Source organism: Misgurnus anguillicaudatus, chromosome 14, assembly GCF_027580225.2.
Source record: "Misgurnus anguillicaudatus chromosome 14, ASM2758022v2, whole genome shotgun sequence".
Taxonomy (NCBI): Eukaryota; Metazoa; Chordata; class Actinopteri; order Cypriniformes; family Cobitidae; genus Misgurnus; species Misgurnus anguillicaudatus.
The window spans coordinates 13,673,172-13,691,686 of NC_073350.2; the positions used below are offsets into that span (position 1 = coordinate 13,673,172).

The 18,515-nt window shown below is 39.0% G+C and overlaps 1 protein-coding gene across 1 annotated transcript; it reads right to left on the bottom strand.

Annotated features, from left to right (window-relative positions):
* Window positions 1-3,083: 3,083 nt before the first annotated feature.
* On the bottom strand, window positions 3,084-17,329 carry plppr3b (phospholipid phosphatase related 3b). The gene is made up of 8 exons (XM_073875912.1): window positions 16,922-17,329; window positions 11,523-11,610; window positions 10,925-11,110; window positions 7,727-7,856; window positions 7,298-7,493; window positions 7,073-7,130; window positions 5,539-5,712; window positions 3,084-5,411 (listed from the first exon to the last, which is right to left on the bottom strand). The coding sequence occupies exons 2-8, from the start codon at window positions 11,601-11,603 to the stop codon at window positions 4,152-4,154; spliced, it is 2,085 nt and encodes a 694-aa protein (XP_073732013.1). The 5' UTR covers window positions 11,604-11,610; window positions 16,922-17,329; the 3' UTR covers window positions 3,084-4,151.
* Between the last annotated feature and the right edge of the window lie 1,186 nt (window positions 17,330-18,515).

Below are 18,515 nucleotides of genomic sequence, written 5' to 3' on the forward strand. Positions count from 1 at the left end.
TTACTGTGCCAGGATCATTTAGGAATGAGTTAAATAATTCCAGTAATTGGGATATCTTTGGCTCTATTACTATGATTAAGTATTCATTTAGTGGGCTACATTTTTTTAAATATAGATGTTTCACAATGCCATTGAAGAACAATTTTGGCTGAATGTTTCCGTAAAGAACCTTTAACATCTGATGATCTTTCTGTTTCGTAAAATATTATTTGTAGTTAAAAAGGTTCATTAGATGATATTAAGATCATTTAAAGGGGTCAAATGATGTGATTTCATGTTTTCCTTTGTCTTTGAAATGTTAAAAGCTGTTCACGTAAGGTCGCATAGATTAAAGTCTCAAACCCAAAGAGATATTCTTTCTAAAACTGAAGGCTCATCCACGCCTGTCATGTCATGAAGCTGACCATTTCTGTCGCATGCTTGAGGTATTTGGCCAACTGGCCAATCAGGGCACACTGCACTTTTCGAAACGTTGCGTATGTAAAAATGGCATGTTTCAGAAAGCTGGGGCAATAAAGGAGCAACAATAATGCACGCTATGTGTTAAATAATGTGTTTTTTGTATCACGTGAACACCGTTCTTTTTAGCAACGTCATATGACCCCTTTAAAGAACCTTTAATAGAACAAGAGAAAGTTGGATCTACTGTACTTCTAAATTACTTTTTTTTTCTTTTTTTTACTAAGTAAAACGTTTAAGGTGACTTTTTACAGTGTAGTTGTCTCACATTTTATTTTAATTTTGTCATTTCAAATGATGTAACCATTTGACAGTAGTGTGTCAAGTTCCTTATTCTTCTGGCCCTTGCTGACTGGTCAGTTTTGACAACAGTTGGGGTTTATTTACTTTTTTTTATTTATTTAAAGCACAGCTGTAACCTCTTCACTCAACTACTATTTGTATCCAATTTCTATTTTTGTTATGTTATAATATTTTCTAATAATAAAATGGATCTATAGATTTAAATTGTACCCAAAATCTTTCAGCCATGATTATATTCACAATATATGACTCTTATACCTTATTGCTCTAATAAACGAGGTAAATAGCATTATTAAGTTTAAAATATATTTGTTAATGCTTATTTACCTGGTGAGGGTAGCTGACCAAGGAGAAGTTTTGCTAGTTTAATTAGTTAAGAAGCCCATTTATTGTAATCAGCATGTGCCATTTAATAAATGGTTATTTGCACCACAAGCAAATATTAAGTTTAATGTTTAGAGATGCTCTGCACTGCCGGAGCTTCACTTTAATCTAATAAGTTGACCTCAGCAACTTCATCTTGTATGTCCTCTGGCTGGAAATGATCAGAGATTAAAAAAATCCATTTATTAAAAAAATGCTGCTATAAAAGGTCCCAAAAGAATTAAACTTGGTTCTTTGTTTTTCTATCATGGTGGGGATTTTCAAAAAAGAATGACAAAAAATATATATTTTTTCTCAAAATTTAAAACTAACTGTCATATTAACCATTTAGCAATATCTTTACGCCATTATTTATTGTGTTTCTTAAAGCAATAAGGTACAAGAAGGCTATATTGTGAAAATAACCATGGCTGAAAGGTGTTGCTAAAATGCAAATCCATCAAATGGATGCATTTGTTCATTAAAAAACATTAAAACAAAAATAGAAGTCAGCTAAGGTTGCATACAAATAGTGATACAAATGCCCTGTTTAAACGTACATGGTTATTTTTAAAAACTGAGAGATTTACCTTCGTTTGTGCCCCTCGTTTACACGCAAACGGAGAACTCGCCTCTGAAACCTCTTGTTTCTAAAAACTCCGGCCAGAGTGGAGATCTTGAAAATCTTCGGTTGCACGGTTGCATGTAAACTGAGACAAACGGATGTTTAAGCAGGCAACGTCACAGAGTATGCGGTACTTTGATGTCATCGAACTCCTACCGCGCTGCTGGTGGGTGATTGGCTTATGTGGGCTTGAACTTCTCTTGACGGCATATATGCACGGGTACGTGTAAATGAACGTTTTTCTGAGAACTGACATGTGTGCACGATATTATTTTTGAAACCGGAGAGGTTGAAATGTCCGTTTATGAAAATAGCCGCCCACGTGTAAACTTAGGCTCTGTTTACACGTACATGGTTACTTTTAAAAACTGAGAGATTTACCTTCGTTTGTGCCCCTCGTTTACACGCAAACGGAGAACTCGCCTCTGAAACTCCGGCCAGAGTGGAGATCTTGAAAATCTTCGGTTGCACGGTTGCATGTAAACTGAGACAAACGGATGTTTAAGCAGGCAACGTCACAGAGTTTGCGCCAGAGCTCGCACCTACGTCAAAAGTGCGATCTATGTTTATGACTGCTACTCTGAACGCTTCCAAGATCGCATTTATGTTCGTGCAAACTCGTTTCATGTGTTTGTATTTGCAAATACAGCTGCTCCATTATGTCGAGGAGCAGAGACGAGTGCTCGGAGGTCAACAATTTTACGCGTGTTCGACTTATGCGGCGCTGCAAGAACCGACAGACGGATGATGTCAACGTACCGCAAGAGCGAGTTGAGAGATCACACGTAGAGGTCTAAATTCGAATCGCTCTTGCGGTACTTTGACGTCATCGAACTCCTACCGCAATTCCTCCCTCCAACACAAAGAACCAGTCCGCGTCACCACCAGCACTGCTGGTGATTATGTGGGCTTGAACTTCTCTTGACGGCATATATGCACGGGTACGTGTAAATGAAAGTTTTTCTGACAACTGACATGTGTGCACGATATTATTTTTGAAACCAGAGAGGTTGAAATGTCCGTTTATGAAAATAGCCGCCCACGTGTAAACTTAGCCTAGTACCTGAAGAGGTCACAGCTGTGCTTTAGCATAAATAAACCGCAGCTGTTAACCAATCAGAAGACCAGAACAATTAGAAACTTGAGAAACTTTTTGTTCTTTCATAGACAAACCTGGACCCACAATGACCCACACACACACACACAGAGCTATTACTCATCCCATTAAGCAATAATGTATCCATCATTTAAACCTACCTGTTGTCACATTACAATACACTGAGGCGAGTAAAGCGACTAAACCCATCATGTACAAACACTGCACCCATTCATCTTCTTTCACAGCAGATTGTTTATTATTATATTTAGTCATTTATTTTTTTTTTTTTTTCATAAACTGCATCAACGGCACAAAGCATCCATTACGGACAACCACTTAAAAAAATATTCTGGAGCAGCCCGGAGCACCGTGAAGAGAGAGCTGACGCACAGAATTCAATCCGCCCTGACAGCTGCACATTTACATTATAACACATTTCAAATTTTACTGAAAAGGCTGAAGTTCCACCTTGACAACACTCACATAACATGCATCAAGTCCACCTGGGAAACAGCATGACAAAACGCTAACTATTACATATCAATCCCAGAGAGTTTATAGAAAGAGTTCATCTGTGAGTTACGCCAGAAAAGATGGAGAAATATTTCTCACTGTAACACATAAAAGTGGGAGTTTTTCAATGAACGATTGTTGTTCCATTATAAGGTTCATGATCAACAAATCCTGTGAAAATACTTTCCGTAAAGAGTACCAGTTCGGCTCTTGATAACAGACAGAGATTGAAAGACGAATGATTTATAAGTGCTTACTTGAAGTGCTTCCATATATTCCACCACACAGTAATCTTCAGTAGATGTCCACACGTGAAAGTAGAGACATTTCTCAAAGCAGTTTTTCCATCCTTCATAAAGAGCCGACGAAATGTTCACTGTGTTACTGCAGACAAGGCCATAAAATATTTTCTAATATCAATGTATCACTACAACATTTAACAATCGTGCGTGAACACACATACACATAAACTCAACTCAGCCACACGTTTAGGTTCCTAAAGTCAAGTATGAACTGAAAAAGAGCAGCGGTACAAACAAAACCGAACCTTATTTTACATTCTGCCTTGCACGTTTGAGAATATGAAGATTGTGTAAATGCAATAAACACTTTGATAATGTAGTTTGGCTTTCAGGGCAAATCCCATTGTGCTCATGATTAAATGGTAAAGCAGCATCGTCTTTGTTTAATAGGTCCAGTCATTCCAATACTGAGTCAAAAATCAAGAATGATGCATGATGTCCACCACACATCTGCAGTTGTGCTCTTAAATGCATTTCGAGTGCACCGTCACTCTCTGAAATGCCTGCCGCTTTGTATCTTTTTGTAGTAGTTGTCCTGTTCAGTGTGGTTTTGACTGCCCTCCCTGTCCAGAAGAACCAGAGGGGTCTTACGGCGCAGACTGCGTCCCTCTGACGTTTGGCCCATGGGTGGAAGTTGAGGAGGAAGTGGAGGCTGAGGTGGGTGAGGGGGCTGGGGAGGAGCACGGTCAGCATCGCTGACGGACGAACAAGGAGAGCCGCTCCTGACGTGACGGTAACTGCGGGAACTCTCACGGTTGAGGTTTTTAAGCTCGTACGAGTCGGCCATGCTTCCATCACAAGATCCTCTCCACTCCCAGGGGTTGTTGGGGTTAGAGGTCATACGAACTACGGGGTGGTGGGGGGCGTGGGCATCCACGGTGATGATGTCACGTTCTGAGGGTGTGCGATTGGGGGGCGACTCCGTGCCCGTGACGGATGACGTGCCCGAAGAGGATGATGTCTCGGAAGATTTGGCCGATCCAGAGAGAAGTCCCTGTTGTTTTGACATGGCGATGACCTGCATGATTCGGGGTTGATTTCCTCCTTTTATAGCTGGAATATTAGCACCGGTCTTTTCAGTGATGGACAGCCATTTGGCCCGGGTGCTGGCACTTTTCGGGGAAACTGGTGGAGGGACAGAAGGCTGTCCTGGGGGACGAGGAGGCATCACTACTTTAGCTCCGGCTGGTGGGTTAGGTGGTTTGGGGTGCTGTGGCACAGTTTGATAGATTGAGGAATGTGCGCTGTCCTCTTCCGTGGTGGTATCGTCATCGCCGTCTGATCCCTGCCCGCTTGTATCCTCATCAGGCAAGCTTCCACCTCGCATCTCCATTGACTTTTGCTTCCATTCAGACACCAACTGCTGCGATCGCATGGGGTCCATTGGTACAGGTACCGTCACCAAGCGTCTGGTTGGCTCCTCTGGAGCTGTAGCACGGGGCAATGTGTTGCTAAAAGTAACCATGGTCTCCTTACCCATGGGGCTGCGGGGTGCAAGCAGTTCCACATCCACGCTGGCCCTCTTTAAACTGCCCAGCGAGGTTTTCTCACGCTGTACTGGTCGGTTCAGCCCATCTAGAGATGCTGGCGATGTAATTTCCTCATTGCTCTCAGAGGCGTGTCCCTTGTTGTAGACAGAGTCATGACCCCGCTGTGCCAGAGCCCTCAAAGCATCTTTCTGCAGTGGAGGAGGTTGCGAGACAACAGGGTCCTCTGGGGATTTGAAGTTGGCAACGGCATGGAAAGCCTGGGAAAAGTTTAAATTGATACCAACATTAAGGCTACAATGACGGAACCATCAGTATAAAACATAACATATAAGTGACATTGCCTGTGAGGGCTTAAGTCTCATAATCTAAATATAAGTCACTCACCAGATACGCAGCAATACCAGCGCCAATACAGAACCCAACGTAAACATCGATGGGGTGACTGCGGTATTGCGTGATTTGAGTGAGACCCGTCAACGCAGCAGCAATGGCAAAGGCAAACACCAGGACGGGTTTTAGCAGCTTGGTGCTATCTGAGATTGTTGAGTTGAAGTACATCTAGAAGAGCAGACAGCAGCAGAGGTTTTGCCTTGCACAGATTAATAACACATTGCAGCTTCTGACAGCCTGACAAGCGCGAGGTGGGAAGCGGCAACAACTTATCTCTAAGCCTGTCGCATGAAGCACATCCTGCCAAGTACCTAGACATGTGAAGCACTTACCTATAATTAGACTTACACATATAAAGAGAACAAGCGCAGCTAAGCATTTCAATAATCACAGAATAATACGATAAAATGATGTGATACATCCTTTCTGGCCGCAACTAAATACGCTTTATGCCCAGCTGCACTACTTCCTGAACTTCAGCCAGCTCCTTGTTTCCTGTCTGCCATTATTGGACAAACTGATCCACGTGTGTCTGATTGTTGTTGTGACTACTGAGGTCAGGCACACCTGGATTAATCAGTTTGTCCAATAATGGCAGACAGGAAACAAGGAGCTGGCTGAAGTTCAGGAAGTAGTTCAGCTGGGCATAAAGCCTATTGTATTGCAAATAGCATTCCTGTAGTACAATTGTGTTAGCATGTGTTCAATCCAAGGGAACACATGTACCGATCAAATATATTCCTTGAATGCACCGTAATTGTAATGCAAATGCAGTAATGTGTTGGTTGTTCACTGTTTCGCAAGTTATTCTTCACGATACAACACTAGCTTTGAGCACCTTCTGCTTTTATAAAACGGTTACCACACAATACAAATTTTAAAGGGACATTCCACTTTTTTTAAAATATACTCATTTTCCAGCTCCCCTAGAGTTAAACATTTGATTTTAACCGTTTTGGAATCCATTCAGCTGATCTTCGGGTCTGGCAGTACCACTTTTAGCATAGCTTAGCATAATCCATTGAATCTGAATAGACCATTAGCATCATGCTAAAAAATAACCAAAGAGTTTCGATATTTTTCCTATTTAAAACTTAGACTCTTCTGTAGTTACATCGTGTACTCAGTACTAAATTAAAAGTTGGGATTTTCTAGGCCGATACGACTAGGATCTATTCTCATTCTGGCGTAATAACTAGGACTTTACTGCGGCAACATGGCCGCAGGAGGCGCAATGATATTACACACTGCCCGAAAACAATCCCCTGCTATTGACAGTTACCAAGGGGACTATTTTCAGGCCCTGCGTAATATCATTGGCCTGCTGAAGCCATGTTACGGCAGCATAGTCCTTGTTTATTACGCCAGAATGAGTTCTATGCAGACATGTCCATTATACTTATATACTAATGTTGTCTCCTTGTTTCTGGTAGAAAATAATTAACACAATAATCTTAGCTATTCAACAATCTACTGTATATTCTTTACTGTAAACACACACATTGATAGGGTGCCGAAAAAGACTTACTGAAATATAAACAGCAGCAAAAGAAGAGAGGGTTGCATGCTGGGAAGGAAAGGTTTTCCTGTCACAAAGGAAAGCAAACATCTAGAGTAAGTCTAGACCAAAATATACAACAGAAATTAATAGCATTTGAAAAGGGTGCATGAGTACATAGTATTCACCAAAAGGGATAACCAAAATAGTGACTGTACAAAGTTATATTTTCCAACAGATTCATCATGCTATTACCTGGCAGACAGAATGGCATGTTGATCCTGACCAGAGCAGATGTCTTTGGTGATGTAAGGGTTCTTGTCGCAGGACACACCTGGGATGGTATAATTGGGTTTGCACACTGTAAGAAAGAACGGCGTGTGATAGCCGGTGGCCAGCTGAATAACATCAGTGACCAGTGCTGTTGCACAAAGACCAAAAACATGGACACCTAGAAACAGACAAATCAGGGGGAGTGAAACATCAATGATTCATTTTAGCAGCTCCATGTATCACTTTGTGGATGACTCATGTTGCATAACCTTCATCTGCACCATTCCTGCTCAAATATTTAGTTTTGCTGTGTTGTTGCATCTCTGGCAGTTTTCCACTCATATTTTAGCTTGACTCTCTGGTTGCTGTGATATAAAATTATAGCCCTAAACTGATAACAGAGTTACATACCGACAAAGCGAACAGTTCTCCGTAGGAATGAGTTGAAGTTACAGCCACCAGCATTGATGCTGCCCTCATTGCCTGGACGGACCTTTAGTTTGGACTGCATACAGTACAGCAGACCTTCACCCATCATGATCTGACAGGACAGGACAACAATAGAATAGCACATAGAATTGATCATCAATAATCTAGATTTTGTTCTGTGCTAACATAAATTAAAGATGAATAAATATAATACACATGTTACAGTGATATACTTATATATTTTGGAGCTGGTTTAAAAAATGCTAATTATTAGTTTTGCCTCTCTATCGCCATCTCTGTTTGAAATATTGAAGAGCACCTATTTCATTGCTAAAAACAATGTTATTCTGTGTATTTGGTATAATAAAATGTGTTTGAGTGGTTTATGGTAAAAAAACACATTATTTTCCACATACCGTACATTTTTGTAGCTCCAGATTTCACTCTCTTTCTGAAACGCATGGATTTATAAAGTTCTGTGTCCCTGATTGGCCAGCTAATCTATACATTGTGTTTGGCCTGAATACCTCTGAAGTCAGTAGGAAATGTGACGCTCCTTATCATGTTTGAAAGATTCGCTCACAATGCAATGCTAACAGAAGTTAACTTGGCTGTGAGTCTGAAGCGGGAGGAATTATGATAATGTCAGTCTTTACTAGATCACCAATCCCAGGAAGTAAACTGTTGCCTACAATCCGTGTGTTTCCAAGAAAAGAGATTTACGTTGGAGACGATAACTCACGTCAACGTTTATTTTGAGGTTTGTACCTTCACATATCGTTAACATGTACTAACACACACTTACACCAAAGGATATGTAAAATCGTTAATCGGACCATTGGTGCTCTTTAAACTGCCGCTTACTTTACGTACTTATATTACATTTATTAAGAAACATTCCAGAGACTTTCCAGTAAAATCTGACTCAACAGCTTAACATATAAATCATTATAGAGGGCTGCAGGGATAATGTATTATTAATAGCCAACCCGGAAGTTAGCTTCACATTAGTATCTTCGTCAATGGGAATTTGATAGGCTTGAATTATAAATAATAAGCTCTGTGATGATCAAGTTAATGATACTTGCACGTTTTGTCCATCAAGATTAGGTTAACAAATTAATACAACATATTATTTTAAAGTCTAAATGCATTTGCTAGAACTAAAAACCTAACCTTAGGCTATAGGCGAACTACATTACTATACGTCTCACTCGACTCTAATGTCATCACCCCTGAGTTTTTTTGTAAACTCTTTTAAACTTTATTAAAAACATTTATAACATGTTCCCTGATAAGGAAACACTTTGTGGATGAATCCTTTTTGGGAATTGTGTCAACGTTGCATAAAGTTTTATGTTGCGTTTTAGAGATTTTCATGTTTCCGACAATGTTTGTAGTCCCCTGTAGCAACTTGTTAGCAACTGCTCTTTTTAAAGGGATAGTTAACCTAAAAATGAAGATTATGTCATCATTTACTTACTCATTCATGAGCCCCATTCACTTCCATAGTATTCTTTTTTCCTAGTAACTGAAGTCAATGGGGCTCATGATTGGTTTGGTTAGAAACATTTCCCAAAATACCTTACTTCATGTTCATCAGAACAAAGAAATTTATACAAGTTTGTAAAAACATTAGGAAAATTTAAATTTTTGGGTGAACTATCCCTTTAAAGCTGCGGTCCATAACTTTTGCCTCTCTATCGCCATCTCTGTTTGAAACATAAAATTGGAGTCAATTGCAGGGTAATTTTCTGTTCGTGCTCTGTGCGGATAGATCTTAAGTCTGTGATTACCGCATCACAGCAGATCTGTTATTACCAGCCCAGTCTCACGAAATTTCGTTGTATAGTCACGTAATTTTTTTATTCTTTTTTCGTAATATTATCACGCATTTCCGTGTTTTTCGTGATCGTATAACGAATTTCTGTTTTCATGTGATTATTACGTATTGGTTACTCAACTTTTTTGTTCTATTTTCTTACCATTGTGGCTTTGGTTTAGGGTTAGATTTACATAAAATGACATTCCTACCCAAACCCAACTCTAACCCTAACACCAGGCGACATATAAAAAAATGTATCAGAAAAAATAGTATAAACCAATATATAAAGTGACATTCTTATGCAAGCACCAAATCTAACCCTAAACCAAAGCGACAATGGTAAGAAATAGGACAAAACAGTTGAGTAACCAATACATGATAGTCACACTTAAACAGAAATTTGTTATACGTTCACGAAAAAACGCGGAAATTTGTGATAATATCACGAAAAAAGCTTCAAAAAAATTACGTGACTATATCACGAAACCTTGTGAGACTGGGTAGTTATTATACAACGACATGACGGTTAGAAGTACATCCTAAAAGTCATATATCTGAAGAAATGTCCTCTTACCCTATTGTTTAAGCTGAATAAAACCCCAAATGTTTCAACATAAATCATGTTGCTGATGTCCTACTTGTTTAGAGGATAAAGTTAAAGGTGCAGTCTGTAATTTTTAGAAGGACCTCGTGACAGAAATGCAAAATAATATACAAAACTATATTATCAGGGGTGTATAAAGATCTTTTTATAATGAACCATTATGTTTTTATTACTTTAGAATGAGATGTTTTTATCTACATACACAGAGGGTCCCCTTACGTGGAAGTCGCCATTTTGTGCCGCTATGTTTCTACAGCCCTTAACGGACAAACTTTTTTACTTAGTTCTTCATCGAGGACATGTTTTTCCGGTGGCGGCTACCGTAGCTTCTCTATGCGTGTCAAAAGTGAGGGGTGAGTAGTGGCTTGAGCCATTGGTTGCAATTCGCAACCTCACCACTAGATGCCACTAAAATTTACACACTGCACCTTTAACTCTGCACCAGTATTTAATCACTTTACATGTTGATAAGCCCTGCTAATTTTACTTTTTGCACAAGATCTGAATTTGCACTTATAAAATTATACATCTAGAAAGTTGTGCTTACATTTTCCTATAACCTGTATAACATTGATGCTAACCAGAGTATTTAACTGTGTTAAGAAAGGATGTAATACCTTTATAGAGGCGGAACATGTTATTATATATGATACCAGAAACATGTCAATTTGGATTTTATTGCTAATAGCTAGGTAAATCAAATTTAAAAAAAGAAAATATTAAAAAGAGTATGTTGTGTGTTTTATCTCACAGATGCAGCAGGGCCAGCGAATGCCAAACTCAGAAGCATGAGCAGAGGTATGATCTCATCACCGCTGTCCACAAATGGCATACTGAGAGAGCGGTCATGGCACCGGAACCCCACCTGTGCCGGCTGGAGCACATCCGTAAGTTCCAGGAAATACAGTGAAACCATGGAGGATGCCACAATGGGCAGCTGTGGGCCAGGGGAGAAAATGTGTGAGAAAGTTTTGTAATTACATTGTAATAACTGATTTATTACAATGTAATAAACAACAGTCTGTATTTAAGCTGTCTTTTCTCTTTGCCTGTCTTTTCCATATACAAACTGACATTAAAGATTCATAATTTCACACCATAGCAAGATCAGAGCATAGGTTAATTACTGTAGAGCCACTTGAGTTGGCAGATGGCTGTTAAATGTCAGGAACTGTAGTTCGGGGCTGACAGTGTGCTACACACTCAAGCTGACTGTCATTATGTATTTTCAATGATGTCTTCAAAAGAAACTGAGAAAGCCGATTTGTTTGTAGTGTGTAATATAATTATTTGAGACATTAATTGCTCTGTTGAAGTATTAAACTGCTAATAAATAGTGCCACACATACCTCTACGAAATAAAAGCAGGGTAGCAGCGTCAGGCTGTCTTTGGGAGGTTTCTTCTTGATTTTTTCACATGCAGAAATCATGATGATCCTTTAAAGTCACAACACATACATTTATTTTAATGGGTTAAAAGGGTTTCACGAAGTAGGAGATGTTTATGGATCAACATCATTTTTGGTCCTGGAACAACATTTCTACCAACGAATCAGATTGCGGGAAAAGCTACAGTATAGGGTCAAAATAAGACATAGGTTTAAGACTGGGCTACAAGCTTGCCTACAACACTCAAAAATGCTGGGTTGTTGGAAAAACTGTTAAATTAAACTGATCTAAAAGATTTCCATATTTGACCCAACCATCGGTTTAAACAACCAAGCATTTTGGAATAAAACAACCGAGCACACTGGCGAAAAAAAGGCACAAAATGGTTCCAAGCTGTCACTGGGGCAGGATCTTTTGAAAGGTCTTCATTTGTACCATTTAGGTAAAGATATGTATACATTTGGTAATATGTACCTTTGAGGTACTAAATAATATGCATTCTTTGGTACTACCTCTGAGGTACTAATATGACCTCTATAGATGCAAAGATGTACTTTTTTGTCAATAGTTTGTCAATAGTTTACCCAACCATGCAACAACCCAGCATTATTTAGTGTGAGTGAATTTTTATCAATATTGTTTCCCTCTGTTTCAAGGGCTAGGCCTATTATAGGGTTTGAGTTGTAGGTAGGGTTTGGAGTTTCTTTTAGGAATGCACCAAATGTTGGGAAACCAAAATTACACTCTAAAAATGCGAGGTTATTTTTAGCCCAGCGTTGGGTCAAAAAAGGATGAACCCAACTCCCTGGGTTGTAATTTAACCTATGCTGGGTTGTTTTAACCCATTGTTGTGTCAAATATAAAGATTTTCTAAGTCATTTTAACCAAATGGTTTGTCCTTTGGGATAAAAATAACCCTGCATTTTATAGAGTGCATCTGGCCAAAAACAGCAATAAAGCATTGTGCTGTAGTTATAAAGTTATAAAGCACACCTCTGTACACCTCTCACTCACTGGTTGCTATGTGATCACATCAAGTTTCAGATGCGGAACATTCGGTGCTTCCCAAGGTTCTTTGACTGGAATGTTGTTTCAGGACCAACAAAAGATGTTAATCCAGGCAAAATCATGGTGACCAATTTTAAAGACCCCATGAAATTTTGAAAGTTTGTCAAGTGCCATTTTTGACTTATTTCCTATTAAAGCAGGAGTTTGGGGCAACACAACAGAAAAGCTTGATTCTTTTGTCTAAATAGGCATGCATAAATTAGGAGTTTGGTTCCAAAACACGATAAACACCATTTTTTTATGTTTTACCACCAAAATCAGTATTGTATCAGGTCAATATTTAAAAAGGAAATTCTTAATTTTTACGCAAAATCCAATATCCGCTCAACAAATCACAGTGCATCATTTCACGCACATGTTTTGATGAAAGTGTTTTGATTAATGCCATTAATGTTTATTTTTTTAATCAGTGTATGCCACTAGTCAACTAAATGAATATAACATGCCAAAGATGAATGCACATTTATATATTGATTCAATAGATTTTTTAGCATTTTGAAGAAAAAAAACTTGAAATGGATTTATTGCATTTTGTGGAAAAAATAATCAGTTTTTATAATAAATCTTTGAAAATCAAATTATGGATTTGAATTTTTAATGTTATTATAACCTAAAGATGCTATGTGAAAGTTTGTAAGAGAAAATAGTGGTTTTCATCTTGTCACTTTCTTGGTATAGAAAACACATTTTTACCCAAATTAGTCCAAATGGATTTATTGCGTTTTGGAACCAAACTCTACAAATAAAACATATACATTTAGTTCACATCCTAACCAAAACCTACAATGTTTTTCCGGTATAACAGAGGACATTTTTATTCTAGAAACACCTGTGCATGCAACATAATCATATTTATTATTTATTTTTTGGTCAACTTGTAGGAATAAATTAGCACACAGATGGCCTTTAAACTAAAGGGCTCGTTATAGTCGTGCGTAGGTCCTACAGCGTAGCTGCGACAGCGTAGGTTCCGCGTCGGTTTTTGTTTATAGACGGTTTCATCGGACGCACGTGATACACGTCTGGATCCTAACCTTACTTCCGGTTTCGTTTTTTTAATGGTCTAGTTGCTAAACTGATCTCTTGAACAAATGCCTCATCGAAAATAACAAATGTTTTGGTTTCCTAGGTAATCTATGTGTTGTTTTTTTGCTTGTTATATAAATAAACTACGTTTAAGAACTTGCAGGGAACTACACTAACCTTTTCCACTGGTGGCACTTGCGCTACCAACTTTTTCAGTTACTGGCGCAAAATATGATTTGGTCGCACATATTTTTTCAAGTTATATTAAGGCGCTCTGGATAATAATAAACAATAATAAAACTGTATTGCATACAGATATGCTTTTTATCTTACTTTCCATCTTTTAAACCACATGCCGCCTTGTTTTCTTAAACGTTGCAGTGTTTCCCAAAGATCTGAAATTTACTTGTGGTGGTAGTCATTACCCCCCACTGACAAATAATGGTCTACTATACATGTGACGAAGAACTAATAATGTGTGACACAACACAATACTTTGATTTATTAAAAATTAATATTAATTTCACATTATATTTCATTAATCTTACCACCCCAAACTTTCTTTGCCATTAACAAAGCTGACACTGTTTGTCAAAGCACCACGAAAACACTTACTGTTTTTGCACTGATATATGAAGCAATTAGACCTCTTTTATCAAACTCAATATAATACAATACTATGTATAGTATATTAATAGACATTGCAGGTCTATAGATTATAAATCTGACTGATTTTATAATGGTTATAATTTCTATTAGATAGGCACTTTTACTGCTTATGTTCTATCTTTCTATTTCTCTCTTGCCGATTAAAAAAAGCTTAATTCATTCATTATTTCAGATTTAAAAGTCTACTTGCTGTCCCGATGACAGACTTTACATTGCTTTGCGTTTTTTATATCCCGGGTCAGATTATGCTTTGCTCGTTCAGTGCAATGGGCTTGACATTAGCACTGCTTTTTTGCTACAATCTCTATGCAAACTTTTTAAATATGGATATGGTTTTAGAAAAGATATGGTTTATTAATAATACGATTATTAAAAAAATGTGAGAAAGAAAATGCAGCGCGTGGACATAACAAGAACCATCGCCATAGTAACCGAAGGCACGCTGAAACTGCACTCGAGCTTTAGCGCGCTAGCGCTCATGGCCGTTTTCCGATCGACTCGGGTTATACACACAATATTAATCAGACTTGGGACCCAAAGTAATTAAACTAGGTCCTAACCGGACCCGACTGACCATTTAAAATATAAACCCTGTTGTTACTGCTGAAACGGTCTATACTTTTGCGTCGTCCTCCGCGTCGACGTGCAAACACACGGGCAAACCGCTGGTAGGCAGTATCCATGCGTGTACCACAGTAGCAGCGCGACCGTCAGAGAAGAAGCAGCTTGGCAAGTTAATGTTGTGTATGATTTGAGAAGATCAGCAATGATGGAAGTAAATAAACCGTGATTTTTGTTGCAGTTTGAGTTAAATCACTCCTCAACTTGGCTCATCTTTGTTTTCACCGTCGCAAACGGAAATACCTATGACGCAGTTTTTTTACCTGACGGGAGGGGTTCTGGTGGACCAATCACAGTGCTTGCGTTCTGCGTAGAACTGACGCGCTGTTAAAATTTTTGCGAGGTGCACGTCAGCTACGCAGAGCTACGCACAGGCTACGGATAGCCTACACTGTAGCTACGGCGTAGAACTTACGCACGACTATAAATCGGGCTTAACAGTCATGCACTAAAGCAGGTGTCACCAACCCTGCTCCTGGAGTGCTACCGTCTTACAGACTTCAGTTCCAACCCAGCTCCAGCATACCTGTCTGTAATTAACATGAACACCTTGATTAGCTGCTTCAGCTGTGTTTGATTGGGGTTGAAGCTCAAATCTGCAGGACGGTAGCTCTCCAGGAGCAGGGTTAGTGACCTCTGCACTAAAGTCTACTGCTTTGTACAGTAATTGTTGTGAAGCAGAAAAATGGTAAGTAGTGGTCAAATGCTTGCACAATGCACAGGAAAAGACGGCATGCCTGAGACAAATATTAAATGAACATCATCTCTCAAAATATTCTCAACAGGACATAATGAACAAATGTTGATGCGGGCTATTGTTCGAGCAGGCAGTAACAGAATGGTGTTTCGTGCTCTCTGCCAAATCAACAGTGACTAAACAAGGCATTTGTCCTAAAGACACTCATCCAACTCTCAAGTGGGAGTGAGCGAAGCTTTGCTGAAATTAGCAGGGAGCCCATTTTCAAAACTAGCTCTGTCTATCTCCAAGAGCTGCATATGCCTCACGGGCAAAACATTTCTGTGTGTGTGTGTGTGTGATTTTTAAGGAGACATTGGTGCTTTTTTTAACATACTGTGCTGACACGGTCCAACAGCGAGAGGCTTTGGAGAAACTTAATGTGCTCCTCACATTAGGCTGCTCCCTATGGGGTTAAAGTGTGCAGTGTATATTGGGCCCGGCCCAATGTGTCCCAAAAGATCCATGCAAATTTGACCCACGACACTTCAGAACAATACAAGGGGTCGATACGAATTTCAAGCCATGATAAGCAGTCAAGGCAAGTCATTATACACTTGAAGTTACAAGACCTGTAAAAATCAATAATGTAATCAAAGATATGAATAAAGGTAAATGTCAGCCACTTAATGATCACAGGGATGATGAGGATTAGACAGATAGATAGATAAATAGATAGATAGATAGATAGATAGATAGATAGATAGATAGATAGATAGATAGATAGATAGATAGATAGATAGATAGATAGATAGATAGATAGATAGATAGATATTGATCAGCTGTCAGTTCAAGAGAAAATCATTGCTCTGAATGGACATACACATGGACTATCCCGTGGGTTTTATGTGGATTTGAGGATCATCATTGAATCGCAAAATGATCACATGTGTCCAAAAGTGTCAAACTAATAAGCAATTCATTTGACAATCTAAAATTATGTTTGAGTGTCTCTGTATCTGTACAGTGTAATGCAGTCAGTGAGAGACTGTTTGTTATGTCAAACTATCATTGCTGCTGTAAAGGAGCGTCAATGCGACACTCTCAGTGATTATATATACAGTCATATTATATACACTGAACGCGACGCGACCAGACCGCCCATGTTAGGATCACCAAAGCTTAATCATCTGCGCGTTGTCCAATTTTAACGGAGGCGTTCCAGTCGCGTCGCGTGCAGTGTAGCGTTTATGGACCTGCTGCTGTTTGTCAATCAGGTAAAACGGAAGGAAATCTCACCTTGTGTGTAAAACCAGACGATTCCCTGAATGATCCTGAGTGATAATTCCAAGCGTATTTAATATGGATGAATGATGAGGTTTTGCTTTCTCCCTGCGATTTAAATCATATTCCTCTTTCTGCTCACGTTTTCCACGGAGCGATCACGCAGCCGTGGACGCGTGTGAGATCCCTGCTGAATCCACGCGCCAAACAACTCACTGATCGTAGTGCTCTCAGTCAGACATCAGCTTCCTTCAGAAAAGGACTAGATGTGATGATGCTGTATAATGCTTAAGATGAGTCCATCATCATCCTCAGTGATGATCAGCAGGTGTGGCAGCATTCCTGAGCATCTTCTTCATGATCTACTGCTGTCATCTCCTCTACTGCCTGTGCGCATGTACTGTAGCTACTGTTACTGTTGTGAATGCACAGGTAACGTGTGTTTAGATGAGGTGGGCTGAGCAGAGCTTTACTCGGGGTGGATTTATGTTTTTGGGAATTTGAAGAAAATTTAAATGCATATGAGGAGAACAGTTATATTATTAAATTAATCATATATCTTTGATAACAATAATTACGATATTATCTAATTATTATATACATTTTTTTAAAGAATCAAGTCAAGTTTATTTTATAGCCCTTTAAAAACAACATAAATGCTGACCAAAGTGCTCCACAACCTTATACAAAGAAATAAACAAGGGGACATATCATGAAAATCAGACTTTTCCATGTTTAAGTGCTATAATTGTGTCCGCAATGCTTTTATTAATCTAGAAAATGTGAAAGAGAACAACCCAGTACCTTTGTTTTGGTAAAACTATTTTCTGCAAGCATGTGAAAAAATAAATCATTGAAATTTGGCTCCCCTTGTGATGTCAGAAGGGGATTAAACCGCCCCTTGATCTGCACTATCCAATCACGGCACTGCCATTTAGCGCAGAGATAAACTAATTTGCATAATAAAGAACACGCCCCAAAACGGCACATTTTTGAAAATTTTGGAATTCCATAGCTTTGGGCCGAGTACTAAAAAAGCCCTGTCAGCTTTGGATTTAAAGGAATAGTCTACTCATTTTCAATATTAAAATATGTTATTACCTTAACTAAGAATTGTAGATACATCCCTCTATCATCTGTGTGCGTGCACGTAAGCGCTGGAGCGCGCTGCGACACTTCAATAGCATTTAGCTTAGCCCCATTCATTCAATGGTACCAATCAAACACATCAACGTTTTTCCTATTTAAGACGAGTAGTTATACGAGCAAGTTTGGTGGTACAAAATAAAACGTAGCGCTTTTCCAAGCGGATTCAAAAGAGGAACTATATTTTATGGCGTAATAGCACTTTTGGGAGTATTTCGACTCGCCTGAAAAGTCCGCTCCCCTTCTCCCTCTCATAATGGGAGAGGGAGGGTGTTACTGCGCTGAGTCGAAGTACTTCCAAAAGTGCTATTACGCCATAAAATATAGTTCCTCATTGAATGAATGGGGCTAAGCTAAATGCTATCAAAGTGTCGCGGCGCGCTCCAGCGCTTGCATGCATGCACACAGATGATAGAGGGATGTATCAACTCTTCTTATTTAAGGTAATAACATAGTTTAATAT